The 17160-nt window shown below is 38.3% G+C and overlaps 2 protein-coding genes across 2 annotated transcripts in view; both read left to right on the top strand.

Annotated features, from left to right (window-relative positions):
- The first annotated feature begins 1446 nt into the window (after positions 1–1446).
- Positions 1447–14426, top strand: cox4i1 (cytochrome c oxidase subunit 4I1). Its single transcript, XM_029721309.1, has 5 exons — positions 1447–1523; positions 9996–10072; positions 10442–10606; positions 12782–12913; positions 14108–14426. Exons 2-5 carry the CDS (start codon positions 9997–9999, stop codon positions 14242–14244), a joined length of 510 nt encoding a protein of 169 aa, XP_029577169.1. The 5' UTR covers positions 1447–1523; position 9996; the 3' UTR covers positions 14245–14426.
- A 428-nt stretch (positions 14427–14854) lies between these two features.
- LOC115167161 (dual specificity protein phosphatase 22-A) overlaps positions 14855–17160 on the top strand; it is a 35949-nt gene continuing 33643 nt past the window's right edge. The window contains exon 1 of the mRNA XM_029721310.1: positions 14855–15211. Within this exon, the coding sequence (XP_029577170.1) occupies positions 15191–15211 (21 nt within the window). The 5' untranslated portion in view covers positions 14855–15190. The remainder of the gene's footprint in view (positions 15212–17160) is intronic.

Here is a 17160-nt window from a genome sequence, read left to right on the forward strand (position 1 = left end):
GTCATTTATTTGTTGATATGTTTATTTTTTAAAGCCTAAATGGTCATCAATGTTTTTTGTGTGAGTACTCATTTATTGCACATTATAAAAGTATCTGTACGTTGTGTCACAGTAAAAGGGGGTTCCACTCTACTCAGGAGCACTTCTAGTTTCCAAATCCAGAGTTTACACCCAGAGGAGCATCACTGCTGATTTGGTGGACTTTAAAGAGTGGCCCATCAACTTAAATCCAATGTCCAATATGACAAATCTGTTTTATTTAAGTTGATGGGCCACTCTATAAGGCCCACCAAATGAGCTGTGACACTCCTCTGGATGTAAACTCTATGGATTTGGAAACTTTGAGTGCTCCTAAGTAGAATGGGTTGTGTACTACAGTGCAAAAAGAAAAACGCACTGAACAGTGTTCAATATGAATGGGTTAATTAAGAATGGTATTTACAAGTGTTTTTGAAAGTTGATTATTATAATTATTAATATTGTTATTACTTTTAGTATTAATAGTAGCATTATAAATCATGTTTTGTTATTTATTACTGTTCTTACCATGATAACTATTTAGTCATCATTAGTTTTATCTCAATCTCTTCATTCAAAGACTCAGCCATGGACACTCTTACTGACAGTTGTGGCTGCTTTGTGATGTATTGTTGTCTCTACCTTCTTGCCCTTTGTGCTGTTGTCTGGGCCCAATAATGTTTATACCGTGTTTTGTGCTGCTACCATGTTTTTGTCATGCTGTGTTGCTACCATGCTATGTTGTTGTCTTAAGTCTCTCTTTATGTAGTGTTTTGTTGTCTGTCTTCTCGTGATTTGTCTTTTGTCCTATACTTTTTATTTAATTTATTTTTAATCCCAGCACCCGTGACCAGCAGGAGGCCTTTTGTCTTTTGGTAGGCCGTCATTGTAAATAAGAATTTGTTCTTAACTGACTTGCCTAGTTAAATAAAGGTTACATAAAATTAATTGTAATGCTGTTAACAATAATGCCAATGCTATAATATTATTTGTGCTATAATGGCGATTAACTGTATTGCTTTTTCACAAAATTCTAAGTCTGCTAGCATTTCCTCAAAATGTTACGAATTTCGAACATTTGTATAATTTTTCACCATCTTCATTGCGAAACTTTTATTTAAAGTAAAATCACCGAGGTCACGGCCTTATTCTTGCTAGGTCTTGCTTATTCTTGCTGGCGGGACGAAGGTAGCACACACCCGGGTTGAATCCACACCATATGGCAGGCCACAAACACCATTTTGGTTCATCTCAGGGCACAATGCTGCGCAACATGGTAGCGAATGAACACCAGTTTCGCTACATTAATGTCGTAAAAGTTCGAATTAAATTGCACAGCTAAATGAATCACCACTCACATTATTTTACAAACATATTTTAATATGTATATAATAGTGTGACTACGTTTGACCTACCACAGTTTCCCATAATCCCTCACTATGCACGTATTTCCGGTTAATCACACTTCCTTTATGGTTTTTGGAGCGTCGGCGAAAGGAGAAAAAGTAAGAGATGTCGGGTGAATTTTCTAAATTATTAGACGTCTGATATACAGCTATCATAGAACATATTATATAGTTTTTTTTAATGAAGATAAACATGCTACATGTCTGCTGTGTAATCAGCAATGGATTTGACAATGTTTCCGAAAGAGCCGAGTGAAGAGATTGACATTGATATTGACATTGAAAAGAGGCAGACAAGACAAGGGGCAAATATGCAATGGTTGGCTAGGCTAGCTAGCATCCTAGCTAACGTTAGTTAAGGTGCCCTTTTCCTGTATGTAGTATAATGTTTTGTGGGTATTCCTCCTCATAGTCATTTGTAATGTTACTGTGGAGTTTAGACCGGAGCAGGAATATTACACAAGGAATAGCATGTTGGATGTCTGCTATGTATTTGACCTTGTGCCAGTTAGCGATGATTAGCATCGTTAGTTTGAGTGTGAGCCTTCTAGCTACTAACGTTTGAACCAATGATGTGTATAAACCCCGGATGCCTGACGGGGCGCTGTATTGAGATCACTGCGTAGTCATCTTGGTACTCCTCAATTGTAACACAGATTTTTGGAAGCAATAGAAATGCATTTTTTTAATTTCGCCATTCGTTTTTGACACGTTAATTCTATTAGACATCTTCATGCATATTTTTACATTGAGAGCGAAGTAAACAATTTCCTAATATATTTGTTTAGTACTAATGTTACTGTCCAACAACAAATATACTTAAACGCATACAATTTTGTCTCTCAATGACCATTACATAGGCTGCAGTCCAAACACTTAAAACAGATTATCCCCTCAGCCCTCAAATATTAAGTGGACACTTTTGATGACATATCATGACGTCTGACGAGTGTACACTTGCAGGGTGAGGAAGGAATGATTTTTAAATGGGGATTTTTTTTCTGTAAGGCTATTAAGACTCTATACAAATGGTAACAGCTCTATCAAATTGAAATATGGCACCTCACCTAGATTTGAGTTAAAGAGGAATTAGGCAAGGTTGTCCTATCTCTCCGTACCTGTTTTTATTAATTACCCAACTTCATACAAATTCTTTAAATAATAGTCCTGTACAGGGTATTTCCATAGCTGGTAAATAAATTATTATAAGCCACCTGGCTGACGATACTACACTTTTTCTGAAAGATGCTAACCAAATTCCCATATCGATCAATGTGATATAGACCAGACACTTTGGAAAAGGATTGTATCTTAACATTAATAAATGTGAACTCATGGCTGTCAAGATTGTGTGACACCTTCATATTATGGTATTCCAGTTAAGAAGAACTTACATATTTAGGCATAATCATTACAAAGGATCAGAAGTCAGGATCAGAAGATGCTTACAAAATTTGAACCCTCTTATTTAAAAAACACAGAAGAAGTTAAATCAATGGCTACAGAGGGACTTATCTATAAAAGGAAGAGACCTTCAGCCTTGGTTATTAGGAATCTCTAGATTAACATATGGCGCTCTATCTTTATACCTTGACGGTAAAATAAGCAAGGAGATAGACCAGATGCTTTTCAACTTTCTGTTGGGAAACCGTACCCATTAAATTAGGAAAACTGTTGTAATGAACACTTATGAGAATGGTGGGCTGAATTTTCTGGACTTTACTACCTTAAATAATACTTTTAAGATCAATTGGATAAAACAATTCCTAAGAAGACCCACTTCTATGTGGATTTTTTTCCCTCGTCATGTCTTCTCTACTTTTGGTGGCCTTAACTTCATGTTGGTTTGCAATTATAATATTGACAAAGTTCCACTGAAACTTTCTGCTTTTCATCGGCAGGTTTTCTTGTCATGGTCCTTAATTTATGCTTATACATTTTCTCTACACAGATATTATATATGGAATAATCGGGATATATTGTATAAAAATACTTTTTTGTTTTTAGAATATTGGTTCCGAAATAACATCCTATTGGTGAGCCAACTGGTAAATAATATACTATTGGTGAGCCAACTGGTAAATGCAGAGGGTCTTTTACTTAATTATAAGGAATTGTTATCACTTTACAAGGTCCCTGAAACACCTAAAGATTTTGCAATTGTTTTAGATGATATTCCCTCAGGTGTTGCTTTATTATTCAGAAACGTGTCAAGACCTGACCCTCAGAGCCTACGTTCCATTGACCCTGTTGACTCATCAGTAGGAAAGATTTGTTTCTCTTTTGGTCCATTTAACAGAGCGATACAAACCTTGTTTCAGCAGGATGTTGAATCTATACCTTATGTCATGCCTTTTTGGAATGGATTTATTGATAATATCTGTTGGAAAAAAGTTTGGATGTTGCCACACACATACCTACTTGTTAACAAAATTAAGGAAGTTTCCTTTAAAATTATTCATAAATATTATCCTGCCAACCACTATATGAAGAAGTTTAAGGAAAATATCAACTGAAATTGTTCCTTTTGTAATGACCACCCAGAAACAGTGTTGCATCTTTTTTGGCATTATATTCATGTAAGAAAACTGTGGCAAGACATCAGTAGATTTATAATTGAACACATTTATGAAGATCTTACACTATTGTGGAGAGATGTACTGCTTGGATTCTTTACCTACGATAGAAATAAGCTGAAACATTTTTATGTAATTCATTTCATTTTTCTTTTGGCCAAATTTCATATTCACACATGTAAATTTACAAACAAAACACCACATTTTATTACCTTACAAAAAGAAATTGAACTGTATTTTAAGACAATGAAATACTCTACTAACAAAAAAGCTGTTAAGTGTATGTATGTCCCTTAAGGTCCTTGTGTGATGTGATATTGTACCCACTAGCCCAATTGTCCTTTGTATATTCTTGATATATACTTGTGTTCCCACATGTACTTCCTGTATTGATTTGTTGTTAATAAAAAATAAAATAATGATTTTTAAATGGATCGCCCTTGCCCTGAAATTCGTCACTCGTTCATCCTGCGATAATTGTTTTCAGCTTTATATGCGCTACAGTCAATTATGATTCCATGTCTACTTATATTAACTATATCATTATGAATATACGCCTACTGTATGATAGCTAGCATATTAATTAGCTAACTAACGTTAGCCTGCCTAGCTGGAACTTCTGATAAAGGAAAATGTTTTATTTCTACAATTTCCAAAAGCTAACCAAACAAAAACATCATTACTTTTACGAGACGTGTTTGTGCCATCATGTACATTAGTAGCACAATTTCTAACCTTTTTACATTTGGTTTTACTTCCACTTGCATGTTCACTTCTCCATTGATGTTATTAAGTTTTGGCGGATTTTTCTTAGCGGATGTAACGTTACAACCGCAACGTAAGCCCCTCTGCTAAGAAAAGTCATCCAAAACTTAAAAACATCAATGGAGAAGTGAACATACAAGTGTAAGAAAAAACGATTGTAAAAAGGTTAGAAATTGTGCTACTAATACACAAACATGTCGCATAAAAGTAATGATGCTTTTGTTTGGTTAGCTTTTAGAATTTGTAGAAATATAACATTTTCCTTCAGAAGTTCCAGCTTAGTTAGCTAATTCATTTGCTAGCTATCATACAGTAGGCGTATATGAATACTTATATAGTTAATATAAGTAGACATGCAATCATAATTGACTGTAGTGCATATAAAGCACCCACAAGCTACCGGTGGCTGAAAACACAATCATCGCAGGATGAACGAGCGACTAATCTCCGGGCAAGGGTGGTCCATTTAAAAATCATTCCTCGCCCCTTGCCCTGCAAGTGTATACTCGTCAGACATGATACGTCATCAGAAGTCTCCACTTAATATTTGAGGGGATAGGGTGCGCCTTTTACATCTGCGTTGCTTGCTGTTTGGGGTTTTAGGCTTGGTTTCTGTATAGCACTTTGACATCGGGTGATGTAAAAAGGGCTTTATAAATAAATTATATTTTAAGTGTTTGGACTGCAGCCATAGAATCAGCAATCCAGGGTTTATATACTTCATTGGGTTGAACCAGTACCTGGGCTTGAGGAGACGATCAGATCCTTCAATTCAAAGTCCTATTAGCCAGTTCTGCAAATGTTCTGTCAAAATGTTCGGTACTCAACAATATATGGGGTTTCATAGAGCAACTATTGTCATTACTGCCGTTACGCATGGTTTGTACTTTCAAAAAAGGTCAAAGTAAAATAACTATTTTGTTGACCTTTTTTGTAAGTGCATGCCATGCATAACATCAATAATAACGATAGTAGTTCTGCGAAACTCCATATTTTGATGAGTCCAGAACGCATTTTGACATCATTCAAGTTTGCAGAGCTGGCTAATGGGACTTTGAACTGAAGGATCCTGGGAATTGGAGGAAATCTCATCATATTCATCCTCTCCTCAAGCCCAGGTACTAGTTCAGCTAACATTAGCTTAGGTTGAATATAACTCATTATTTTCAACATAGACGTTAGCTAGCTACAGTGAGGGAAAAAAGTATTTGATCCCCTGCTGATTTTGTACGTTTGCCCACTGACAAAGAAATGATCAGTCTATAATTTTAATGGTAGGTTTATTTGAACAGTGAGAGACAGAATAACAACAACAAAAATCCAGAAAAACACATGTCAAAAATGTTATAAAATGATTTGCATTTTAATGAGGGAAATAAGTATTTGACCCCTCTGCAAAACATGACTTAGTACTTGGTGGCAGAACCCTTGTTGGCAATCAGAGGTCAGGCGTTTCTTGTAGTTGGCCACCAGGTTTGCACACATCTCAGGAGGGATTTTGCAGATCTTCTCAAAGTCATTAAGGTTTCGAGTAGAGGTCGACCGATTATGATTTTTCAACGCCGATACCGATTATTGGAGGCCCAAAAAGACCGATACCGATTTTAATCGGCCAATTATTATTATGATTTTTTTTATGTCTATATATACACACACACACACACACACACACACACACACACACACACAGCTCTGAAGTGACAACGATACTGAAGAGTCTGCTTAGGAGACAAATACTCTCAACGGTTTGAATAATAAAAATAGAGTTGAAGTTACCTGTGATGAATGCTGAAAACAAAAACTGTAATTTCTATATGCAGGAAATCCTATTTTAATAATGGGCATGGTAAGAAATGGTCATTTATTCCATAGGATATTTTTAGATTAACTTAAAATAAGATCTGTGTTTGGTTTAGGCTTACACCACCTTGCCAATTTTATAACTGTGTAGATATCCATAGGATATAACTGATCAATATAAGCGAAGCTAATTTTTTTTGTAGAGTGGATTTATGAAAATATGTTGACAAACGTTACCTAGTGAGATTTACACGGGTATCAAAACGCCGAGGCGGTTTAAGCACAAAACACAGACCTTATTTGAAGTAGATCAAGACATTCTCTATGGAAGACATGAACGGTAAAATAACGAAGGAACCCCTTTCAAGTTCAGCCGCAAGTTATTACAGGAATTATGACGCGTCGACTATTTCTCTCTAAACCATATACCTTTGACTATTACGAGCCTGCTGCTGCCTACCACCGCTCAGTCAGACTGCTCTATCAAATATCAAATCATAGACTTAACTATAATATAATAAACCTTAGGTCATTAATATGGTCAAATCCGGAAACTATCATCTTGAAAACATTATTCTTTCAGTGACATACGGAACCGTTCCGTATTTTATCTAATGGGTGGCATCCATAAGTCTAAATATTCCTGTTACATCGCACAACCTAAAATGTTATTTCATAGTTCCGTAAAATTCTGGCAAATTAGTTCGCAACGAGCCAGATTCTGTATACCCTGATTCTGCGTGCAACGAACGCAAGAGAACTGACACAATTTCACCTGGTTAATATTGCCTGCTAACCTGGATTTCTTTTAGCTAAATATGCAGGTTTAAAAATATATACTTCTGTGTATTGATTTTAAGAAAGGCATTGATGTTTATGGTTAGGCACAGTCGTGCAACGATTGTGCTTTTTTTCGCAAAAGCGCTTTTGTTAAATCATCCCCGTTTGGCGAAGTCTGCTGTCTTTGTTAGGAAGAAATAGTCTTCACAGTTCGCAACAAGCCAGGTGGCCCAAACTGCTGCATATACCCTGACTCTGTTTGCAAGAGAAGTGACACATTTTCCCTAGTTAAAAGAAATTCATGTTAGCAGGCAATATTAACTAAATATGCAGGTTTAAAAATATATACTTGTGTATTGATTTTAAGAAAGACATTGATGTTTATGGTTAGGTACACGTCGGAGCAAAGACAGTCCTTTTTCGCGAATGCGCACCACATCGATTATATGCAAAGCAGGACAGACTAGATAAACTAGTAATATCATCAACCATGTGTAGTTAACTAGTGTTTATAATTGCTTGTTTTTTTATAAGATACATTTAATGCTAGCTAGCAACTTACCTTGGAAACGTAAAGCAGGTGGTTAGAGTGTTGGGCTAGTTAACGTAAGGTTGCATCCCCAAGCTGACAAGGTAAAAATCTGTCGTTCTGCCCCTGAACAAGGCAGTTAACCCACCGTTCCTCGGCCGTCATTGAAAGTAAGAATGTGTTCTTTAACTGACTTGCCTAGTTAAATAAAGGTTTAAAAAAAATCAGTGGCAAAAAATACCGATTACCGATTGTTACGAAAACTTGAAATCAGCCCTAATTAATCGGCCATTCCGATTAATCGGTCGACCTCTAGTTTCGAGGCTGACGTTTGACAACTCGAACCTTCAGCTCCCTCCACAGATTTTTTTTTATGGGATTAAGGTCTGGAGACTGGCTAGGCCACTCCATGACCTTAATGTGCTTCTTCTTGAGCCACTCCTTTGTTGCCTTGGCCGTGTGCTTTGGGTCATTGTCATGCTGGAATACCCATCAACGACCCATTTTCAATGCCCTGGCTGAGGGAAGGAGGTTCTCACCCAAGATTTGACAGTACATGGCCCTGTCCATCGTCCCTTTGATGCGGTGAAGTTGTCCTGTCCCCTTAGAAGAAAAACACCCCCAAAGCATAATGTTTCCACCTCCATGTTTGATGGTGGGGATGGTGTTCTTGGGGTCATAGGCAGCATTCCTCCTCCTCCAAACACGGCGAGTTGAGTTGATGCCAAAGAGCTCCATTTTGGTCACATCTGACCACAACACTTTCACCCAGTTGTCCCCTGAATCATTCAGATGTTCATTGGCAAACTTCAGACGGGCATGTATATGTGCTTTCTTGAGCAGGGGGACCTTGCGGGCGCTGCAGGATTTCAGTCCTTCACCGCGTAGTGTTACCAATTGTTTTCTTGGTGACTATGGTCCCAGCTGCCTTGAGATCATTGACAAGATCCTCCCGTGTAGTTCTGGGCTGATTCCTCACCGTTCTCTTGATCATTGCAACTCCACGAGGTGAGATCTTGCATGGAGCCCCAGGCCAAGGGAGATTGACAGTTCTTTTGTGTTTCTTCCATTTGCGAATAATCGCACCAACTGTTGTCACCTTCTCACCAAGCTGCTTGGCGATGGTCTTGTAGCCCATTCCAGCCTTGTGTAGGTCTACAATCTTGTCCCTGACATCCTTGGAGCGCTCTTTGGTCTTGGCCATGGTGGAGAGTTTGGAATCTGATTGATTGATTGCTTCTGTGGACAGGTGTCTGTTTTACAGGTAACAAGCTGAGATTAGGAGAACTCCCTTTAAGAGTGTGCTCCTAATCTCAGCTCTTTACCTGTCTAAAAGACACCTGGGAGCCAGAAATCTTTCTGATTGAGAGGGGGGTAAAATACTTATTTCCCTCATTAAAATGCAAATCATTTATAACATTTTTGACATGCGTTTTTCTGGATTTTTTGTTGTTGTTATTCTGTCTCTCACTGTTCAAATAAACCTACCATTAAAATTATAGACTGATCATTTCTTTGTAAGTGGGCAAACATACTAAATCAGCAGGGGATCAAATACTTTTTTCCCCTCACTGTATCTATTAGCCTGTCTGATGTTACCATTGAAACGTATGGTTAATATAAGCTTGAAATGTCCACTGCAGATTGATGGCTAAATCGAACGATGGCTAGCTATATTTAGTTTGCTAGGCAACTTTTTAGCATAGACATTTTAGCTAGGTAACTTTAGCTAGGTAACTTTATCTAGGTTAACGTAGCTAGCTAGTTTTTCCTCTTTTTTTGACAGTTCTGTTTCTTAGATTTTATTTTTTACAAAAACTGGTTGCTAGCTATGTGTGCTTGAGCAGTGACCATAACTAGTTGCTAAATGTCAGATTAGGGATGCGTGCACTTTCATAAATTCTTGTTGAACAGTTGCTATTTTTCTATAAATGTAATTGACTAAGAATAAAACTAATCACACTATTTTACAAAGACCTAATGGCTAGCCGCTAGGCTATAGTTTCATGTCATCAGAATAACTTCTTTGTGATTCGTTGGTCAGTAATGTTTTGTTAGAGTAGTAGCTAGCAATATTCATTTTTCATCAAGGGTTTTCTCATACATGTTATTTTCTTTCAGAATGCTGGCCACCAGAGCTCTTAGCCTTGTTGGCAAACGTGCCATTTCCACATCAATCTGTGTACGTGGGGCACATGGTGAGTGACTATGTTGGCAGTACACACCACATACTTGACCTTCATGGTATGGACCTTTAAAACCACCCTCTGTAAATTGTACCTACCACTAAAAAGTTGGCACACGAACAATTGTCAACAATGGATAAAATACACCACCTGCAGCATGGTTTGGAGATGTACAGTAATCAGACAATACACGCTTATTGTAGAATAAGATATTTAAGTTTTTTAGATAAACTGAAAAGGCAGTTATGCGGCTCCCAAAGGCACACAGTATGTATTCGCGTATGCACATATTTGATAAGCAGGTCCCATGCAGGTTTGAATACATGTATTTATTGGTTGTGTGTGTCAGTCCTATGTAGTAACATGGTGAGTTTCCTGCAGGTGTTGCCAAGGTAGATGACTACGCTCTCCCAGCCTACTTTGACAGGCGGGAGAACCCCCTCCCAGACGTCCAGTTTGTGACAGAGCTGAGCGCAGTGCAGAAGTCCTTAAAGGAGAAGGAGAAGGGCTCCTGGGCCACACTCTCCAATGAGGAGAAGATTGCATGTAAGTGGTTTTTACCTTTGTTGTTGAATACTTGACATCTGTCAGTTTTGTTGCTTACTCAAAACAAGGCAGAAGTATTGTTTGCCTATCTGTTCTGTTAGTAGGGATATAATGATTCACCGATACGCGTCAGTCCCCGGTTCAAATGTTTAAGATGTGAGTGCATCTGTCCGTGGGAGCCCAAACCAATCCATATGTAGCATGCATCGGTAAGAAAACAATTAAAATGTTATGAATCGCCAGTTCACTAACATTTATTATGCTGGTTTTTTTTGTTGCCTTATTCTGAAAATACCTCATTTGTTTGAAATGATGCGTCCTCTCCTTCATCCTATCAAACTTTTATGCATGTAACTGCATGTGATATCGATCTGCAAGTCAGATAACTATGTGTGCAGTGCGGGAGACTCAGCTACTTGCGCCAACGAGAGGTAGGGCTACCCTATCCCTGTTCTAATATTCGTATGCAACATCTGTACAGCACCTTCAGCATTAACATGTTTTTAAAATGGCTTTTGCAATATTAAATAGGTTTTATTAATTGAGGGACAACCGATGTCATTTAGCTAGGCTTCCGTCCAATTGGTGACAGATTTTCATGCGAATATTCTCAATTGTGCATAAAAACAATATGCACAATTTCTTAACTCATTTTTCCATTAAATTGACTTGTTGAGGATAAAAGGTTGATGACGTAGTGCACATAAAAATAGCGCTTGTGGTTCAATTTCCATGTACCGAATAGAAAATACAAGTTATGTGGGTTTCCACTGCATTTTCAGCTCTACTGATGGTTTTCTCACACAAAATGTTGCTTTATAACGTGTGTCCACTCTGGAATTGGCACGTGCGCTGTAGCCATCAGGTCACAGACACAGTGTGGGTATAGCCTACATGAGATTATTGTGGACAAAAGCGAAATTATTTTTGTCACGGCAGCCAAGCGGCAACGATCATGTCACCAGAATAAGACCCTCTATTTATTGGAAAGGAGCATTAAGCTCATCACCTGCACATTAAACACCCTGTGAAGTTCACAACTTATTTCATCTGTATCCTAATAAACTGCTTGTTTTCCTAATGTGGGAGGATCACATGTCATTGCGTGACTCCAAGTTTACTTCGATATGCTGGTTATTATATCAATATTTCCTCATTAAAGCGTTTCCACCGACATTTCAAGCATAATTAATTTACAGACACTAAAGGATCCCACCTTGTCTAGCGTGTTTTTTGACATTTGGAAAGTTTACCGCAAATTTTCCATCAGGCATGGCATACATTTTTTGGGTTCCGACAGGTACTTTACTTGCATTGAAAGGTTGGATGGAAACCTGGTTTGTGTTACCAAATGCGCTGTAGAAAATAGTTTTACTGGTGAAGCTGTATAGCTGTGTGGACATAACTCACATCTTGCTGATTGTTTTTTTTTTTCGATTGCCAGGTTCAGCGTACAAAATATTTTTGTTAGTTCTGTTTGGATTTGGACATTTATACTTGAACAGGGTAAAGGTGTAATTTTCATAACAAGGACAGCAATCATTTTTGCCAGCTGCACTGGTCAGAATGGGAGAATAGATCACCTCTGGTTCCAAACGGTCAAAACCATTCACTTTTGAGGCAGGTGAAATCCAAAGCTGTGTTATATTAATTGGCTATGTATGTCAAATCTCATTTCTTAAGAAAAATATATACATTTTACTAGCTCAAAATGTATCTGGTATATGACAAGTTATAGCAGTGTGGGGACAAAACATAAATTGCCCCCCGTAATCAGATAGTGGTAGATGCTCAGTCTATGGATCAACTCACACATTACATTACACACACACGGCAGAAATACTTTTCTATCATACAGCAACGATGGTTCGTTCACTCAGCTTAGGAGTCAGCTCAGTCAGATCCAACTCAGCTCCTGAGCGCCATCACTATCAGATATTAAGTTAGAATGGAAAATGAATGTGTTCATGCCATCATTGTTAATCGCCTTGATTCATTCCACTAATTAAATTGAATCACATCAAATCGTTTCAAACTAAAAATATCGTTCCTGTTTCGGAGCCCATGTATCTAGATGCATATTGAATCGTGCTTGTAAGGAGAGATGCACATCCCTACCCGTTAGGCTGTGTTAAATGTTATCTAACAAGTCTTGCATTTTCTCTTTACCCACAGTGTACCGCATTAGCTTCAAGCAGAGCTTCGCAGAGATGAACGAGGGCACAAAGGAGTGGAAATCAGTTATCGCAGGAATGTTCTTCTTTATTGGCATGACAGGACTGGTTGTCCTATGGCAGAGGAAGTTTGGTATGTCTTCTAATAAGAAAAGGAAAGGGAACATTTTATTGTGGATGGAGTCTGTGATCATTCAGTTGTAATATACTGAAAAAATATCAACGCAACATGCAACAATTTCAAAGATTTTACTGAGTTACAGTTCAAATAAGGAAATCAGTCAATTGAAATAAATAAATGAGGCCCTAATCTATTGATTTCACATGACTGGGTAGGGGTGGAGCCATGGCTGGGCCTTGGAGGGCATAGGCCCACTCACTGGGGACCCAGGCCCAGCCAATCAGAATTAGTTTTTCCCCAGGAAAGAGCTTTATTCCAGACAGATATACTCCTCAGCATCCCCCACCCACCCTCAGATGATCCTGCAGGTGAAGAAGCCGGATGTGGAGGTCCTGGGCTGGCGTGGTAACCCATGATCTATGGTTGTGAGGCCAGTTGGACGTACTGACAAATTCTCTAAAACAACGTTGGAGGCAGCTTATGGTGTAGAAATGAACATTCAATTCTCTAGCAACAGCTCTGGTGGACCTTCCTGCAGTCAGCATGACAATTGAACGCTCCCTCAACTTGAGACATCTGTGGCATTATGTTGTGTGACACAACTGCACATTTTAGTGGCCTTTTATTGTCCCCCAGCACAAGGTGCACCTGTTTAATGATCATGCTCTTTGATCAGCTTCTTGATATGCCACATCTGTCAGGTGGAGGATGATCTTGGCAAAGGAAAAATACTCGCTAATAGGCCTGTTAACAAATTTGTGCACAAAATTTGAGCAAAATAAGCTTTTTGTGGAACATTTCTGGGATATTTCAGCTCATGAAACATGGGACCAACACTTTACATGTTGCGTTTATATTTTTGTTAGGTGTACGTTGATGTTAATGGTTTCTCCACCCACCTAAAAGCCATACGTCAGCATTCTTTCTCAATGAGATAGATATACAAGATGTTATTTATGACATAATTGAAAATACTGTATTTGGCCATCAGTGCCCCTTCAAATACATGGGTTGCGTGTCTTCTCTGCCATTGTATTGCCTCAACCATAATTGGCATAACTGACAAGCAACCAGGTTGTTATTGTGAAACAATGTTCTCAATAATGATTACCTTGGTAGATAAATGTTCAATACAGACTGTTAAAGAATATATGTTCATGGGTGAACTTTGAGGCAGAGCCTAACAAGCTGTCTGTCTCGCTGCAGTGTACGGACCTGTCCCCCCCACCTTTGAGTCAGAATGGAAAGAGAAGGAGGTGCAGAGGATGCTGGACATGAGGATCAACCCCGTGGAGGGCTTCTCAGCCAAATGGGACTATGAGAACAAGGAATGGAAGAAGTAAACCAACCATCCAGAGGACCACATTACATACCATGACACCAACAAACTTACAAACATACCAATTACTTGTCTGTATTTATCGATTGTCCACATTACCTCAGTCAATACGTTTTGGAAGGTCTCTTCCTCTTAAGGTTATCATGTATTATAGAGCAAAATAAAAGTTCCTATGTTTACCCAATAGTATGTCTCCCCTTTGCTGTTATACTACCATGTTGTGGAGGGTTAAATGCCACTGGAAGAGTAGGCCCTACATGTCAATTATATGTGAAGGGCTTACTTGCACAAGGAACATCATAAACAGAGCATAGGTGTGATATTTCCACATCCATGGATTTACCCTATTTTGAAACCTGGCAAGACTTGCATTCTTGCCTCTTATCTAATTGTGTAAATATCGTACTAGCACCATGTTTGTAGTTGCCATTTTTAAGGAATCCACACTAGTCCTGGCAGGCATGTGTGGGTTTACAGGAATTTAAAAAGCATAGGCTATTCGGTAATTCCAATACTTAAAATGCATTTCTTTAGGACATAGTACAAATAAGTAGTACTGAATAGATTGATGATAATCCTTAACAGGTCTGATGTCACGAAACCAGGCGCGGACTGGGCTGCATTACGATCCCATGTACCAATGATATAATTTCTCGGGGGAAACCCGGAAGAGGATTATGGAGCGAAGGTTATATAGAGCAGCATTATGGCGATCGTCTTGTGAAGCAATGTAGACAAAGCGGTCAAAATACACCCATGTTGATGAGCTACAGAGGCGCAAAGTGGTCTCACTAGTGACGGACCGACCATCTCGCGATCACTCGCACGCACCCCTTCATGTTATTGAAAGTCAGTCCATGTTCTTGACCAATATTTTGCGTTGTTGCATTGAGACGTAAATACTCAGCTGTATTTTAAATACTTCATAATCATTATCGTCTGCGAGAGACATGGGAAATGGAATGAACAAGGTAGGGAACTTTGTTTTTGTTATTAATGTATCTGTTCTGTTCAATGGCTTTTGATTGTTATTTTGTAGCAAGGCATTTCCTCAGAGGGGCGTAAACGTTGCACATAGATATGCGCGGAATATATTATATGTCATGGTATTTACATCAACCATCTACATGTCTATCTGCAACACTGAACGTCCCTATAGTTCCCTGAATAAAATCAAATGGTAGGCTACTCATCACACACTGTCACTTTATATAATAACGCGATAACTCATACAGGTTTGGATTTAGGGTATCAAATGGAGAAAAACACTTAGCCCTACTATTTTGACTGTTTTAAAGCCCTTATTGTTATCTGTCAATAGTTGGGTGTTTAAATGTTTTGTATATACAGTACCAGTCAAAAGTTTGAACACTCGTATTCATTCAAGGGTTTTTTGTTATTTTTTACTATTTTCTACATTGTAGAATAATAGTGAAGACACCAAAACTATGAAATAACACATGGAATCATGTAGTAACCAAAAAAGTGTTAAGCATATCTAAATGTATTTGAGATTCTTCAAAGTAGTCACCCTTTGCCTTGATAACAGCTTTATACACTCTTGGCATTCGCTCAATCAGCTTCATGAGGTAGTCACCTGGAATGCATTTCAATTAACAGGTGTGCCTTGTTAATTTGTGGAATTTCTTTCCTTCTTAATGGGTTTGAGCCAATCAGTTATGTTGTGACAAGTTAGGGGTGGTATACAGAAGATTGCCCTATTTGGCAAAAGACCAAGTCCATATTATGGCAAGAACACCTGTTAGGGCTAGGGGGCAGTATTTGCACGGCCGGATAAAAAAACGTACCCGATTTTAATCTGGTTACTACTCCTGCCCAGTAACTAGAATATGCATATAATTGTTTGATTTGGATAGAAAACACCCTAAAGTTTCTAAAACTGTTTGAATGGTGTCTGTGAGTATAACAGAACTCATATGGCAGTCAAAACCCTGAGACAAATCCTGACAGGAAACTGAAATCTGATGTGTGGATATCACTTCAAACATTTGCCATTGAAACACACAGGGGCTTGTGATTCATTTAGCACTTCCTATGGCTTCCACTAGATGTCCCCAGTCTTTACAAAGTGGTTTGAGTCTCCTACTATCAAAATTGACTGAAAGAGAGGATGTTTATCGTGGTCACAGGGGATGGGCCATTACCATTGTGATGTCGGCGCCCATGGGTACTCTCCCTTTTCGAAACGTTTTGAAAGACAATGCAACCGTCCCAATGGAATATTATTGAAGCCCTGGTTGAAAAAGCCCCTAAAGATTTATGTTATACAACGTTTGACATGTTTGAACGAACTTAAATATATTTTTTTTGCTCATTCCTGACGACAAGTCAGACGCACACGGTACATTTTCACTAGCCTTCGGAGCGCGCTAACACTATTGGGACATAAATTATTAACTTTTTTGAACAAAACTACATTTGTTATGGACCTGGGATTTCTAGAAGTGCCTTCTGATAAAGATAATCAAAGGTAAGGGATTATTTACAATAGTATTTTTGATGGTTGATCGTTCCAAGATGGCTCCAACATTTATAGCCTAGACTTTTTTTCTGGGCATACCACGTCGTTTATTGCAAAGTGTGATTTCCCAGTAAAGTTATTTTTAAATCTGGCAAAGAGATGGCATTCAAGACATGTTCATCTATAAGTCTTTGAATGACAATATTACATTTTAACAATGTTTTCGAATAGTAATTTTGTAAATTGTAGCGCTGATTCATCGGAAGCATTTGAGGGAAAAGATTTTCTGAACGTCATGCGCCGATGTAAAATGCTGTTTTTATATATAAATATGAACTTTATCGAACAACAAATGCATGTGTTGTGTAACATGATGTCCTAGGAGTGTCATCTGATGAAGGTTGTCAAAGGTTAGTGCTGCCTTTAGCTGTGTTTTGG

The sequence above is a fragment of the Salmo trutta genome, chromosome 29 (genome assembly GCF_901001165.1).
Source record: "Salmo trutta chromosome 29, fSalTru1.1, whole genome shotgun sequence".
Classification (NCBI taxonomy): domain Eukaryota; kingdom Metazoa; phylum Chordata; class Actinopteri; order Salmoniformes; family Salmonidae; genus Salmo; species Salmo trutta.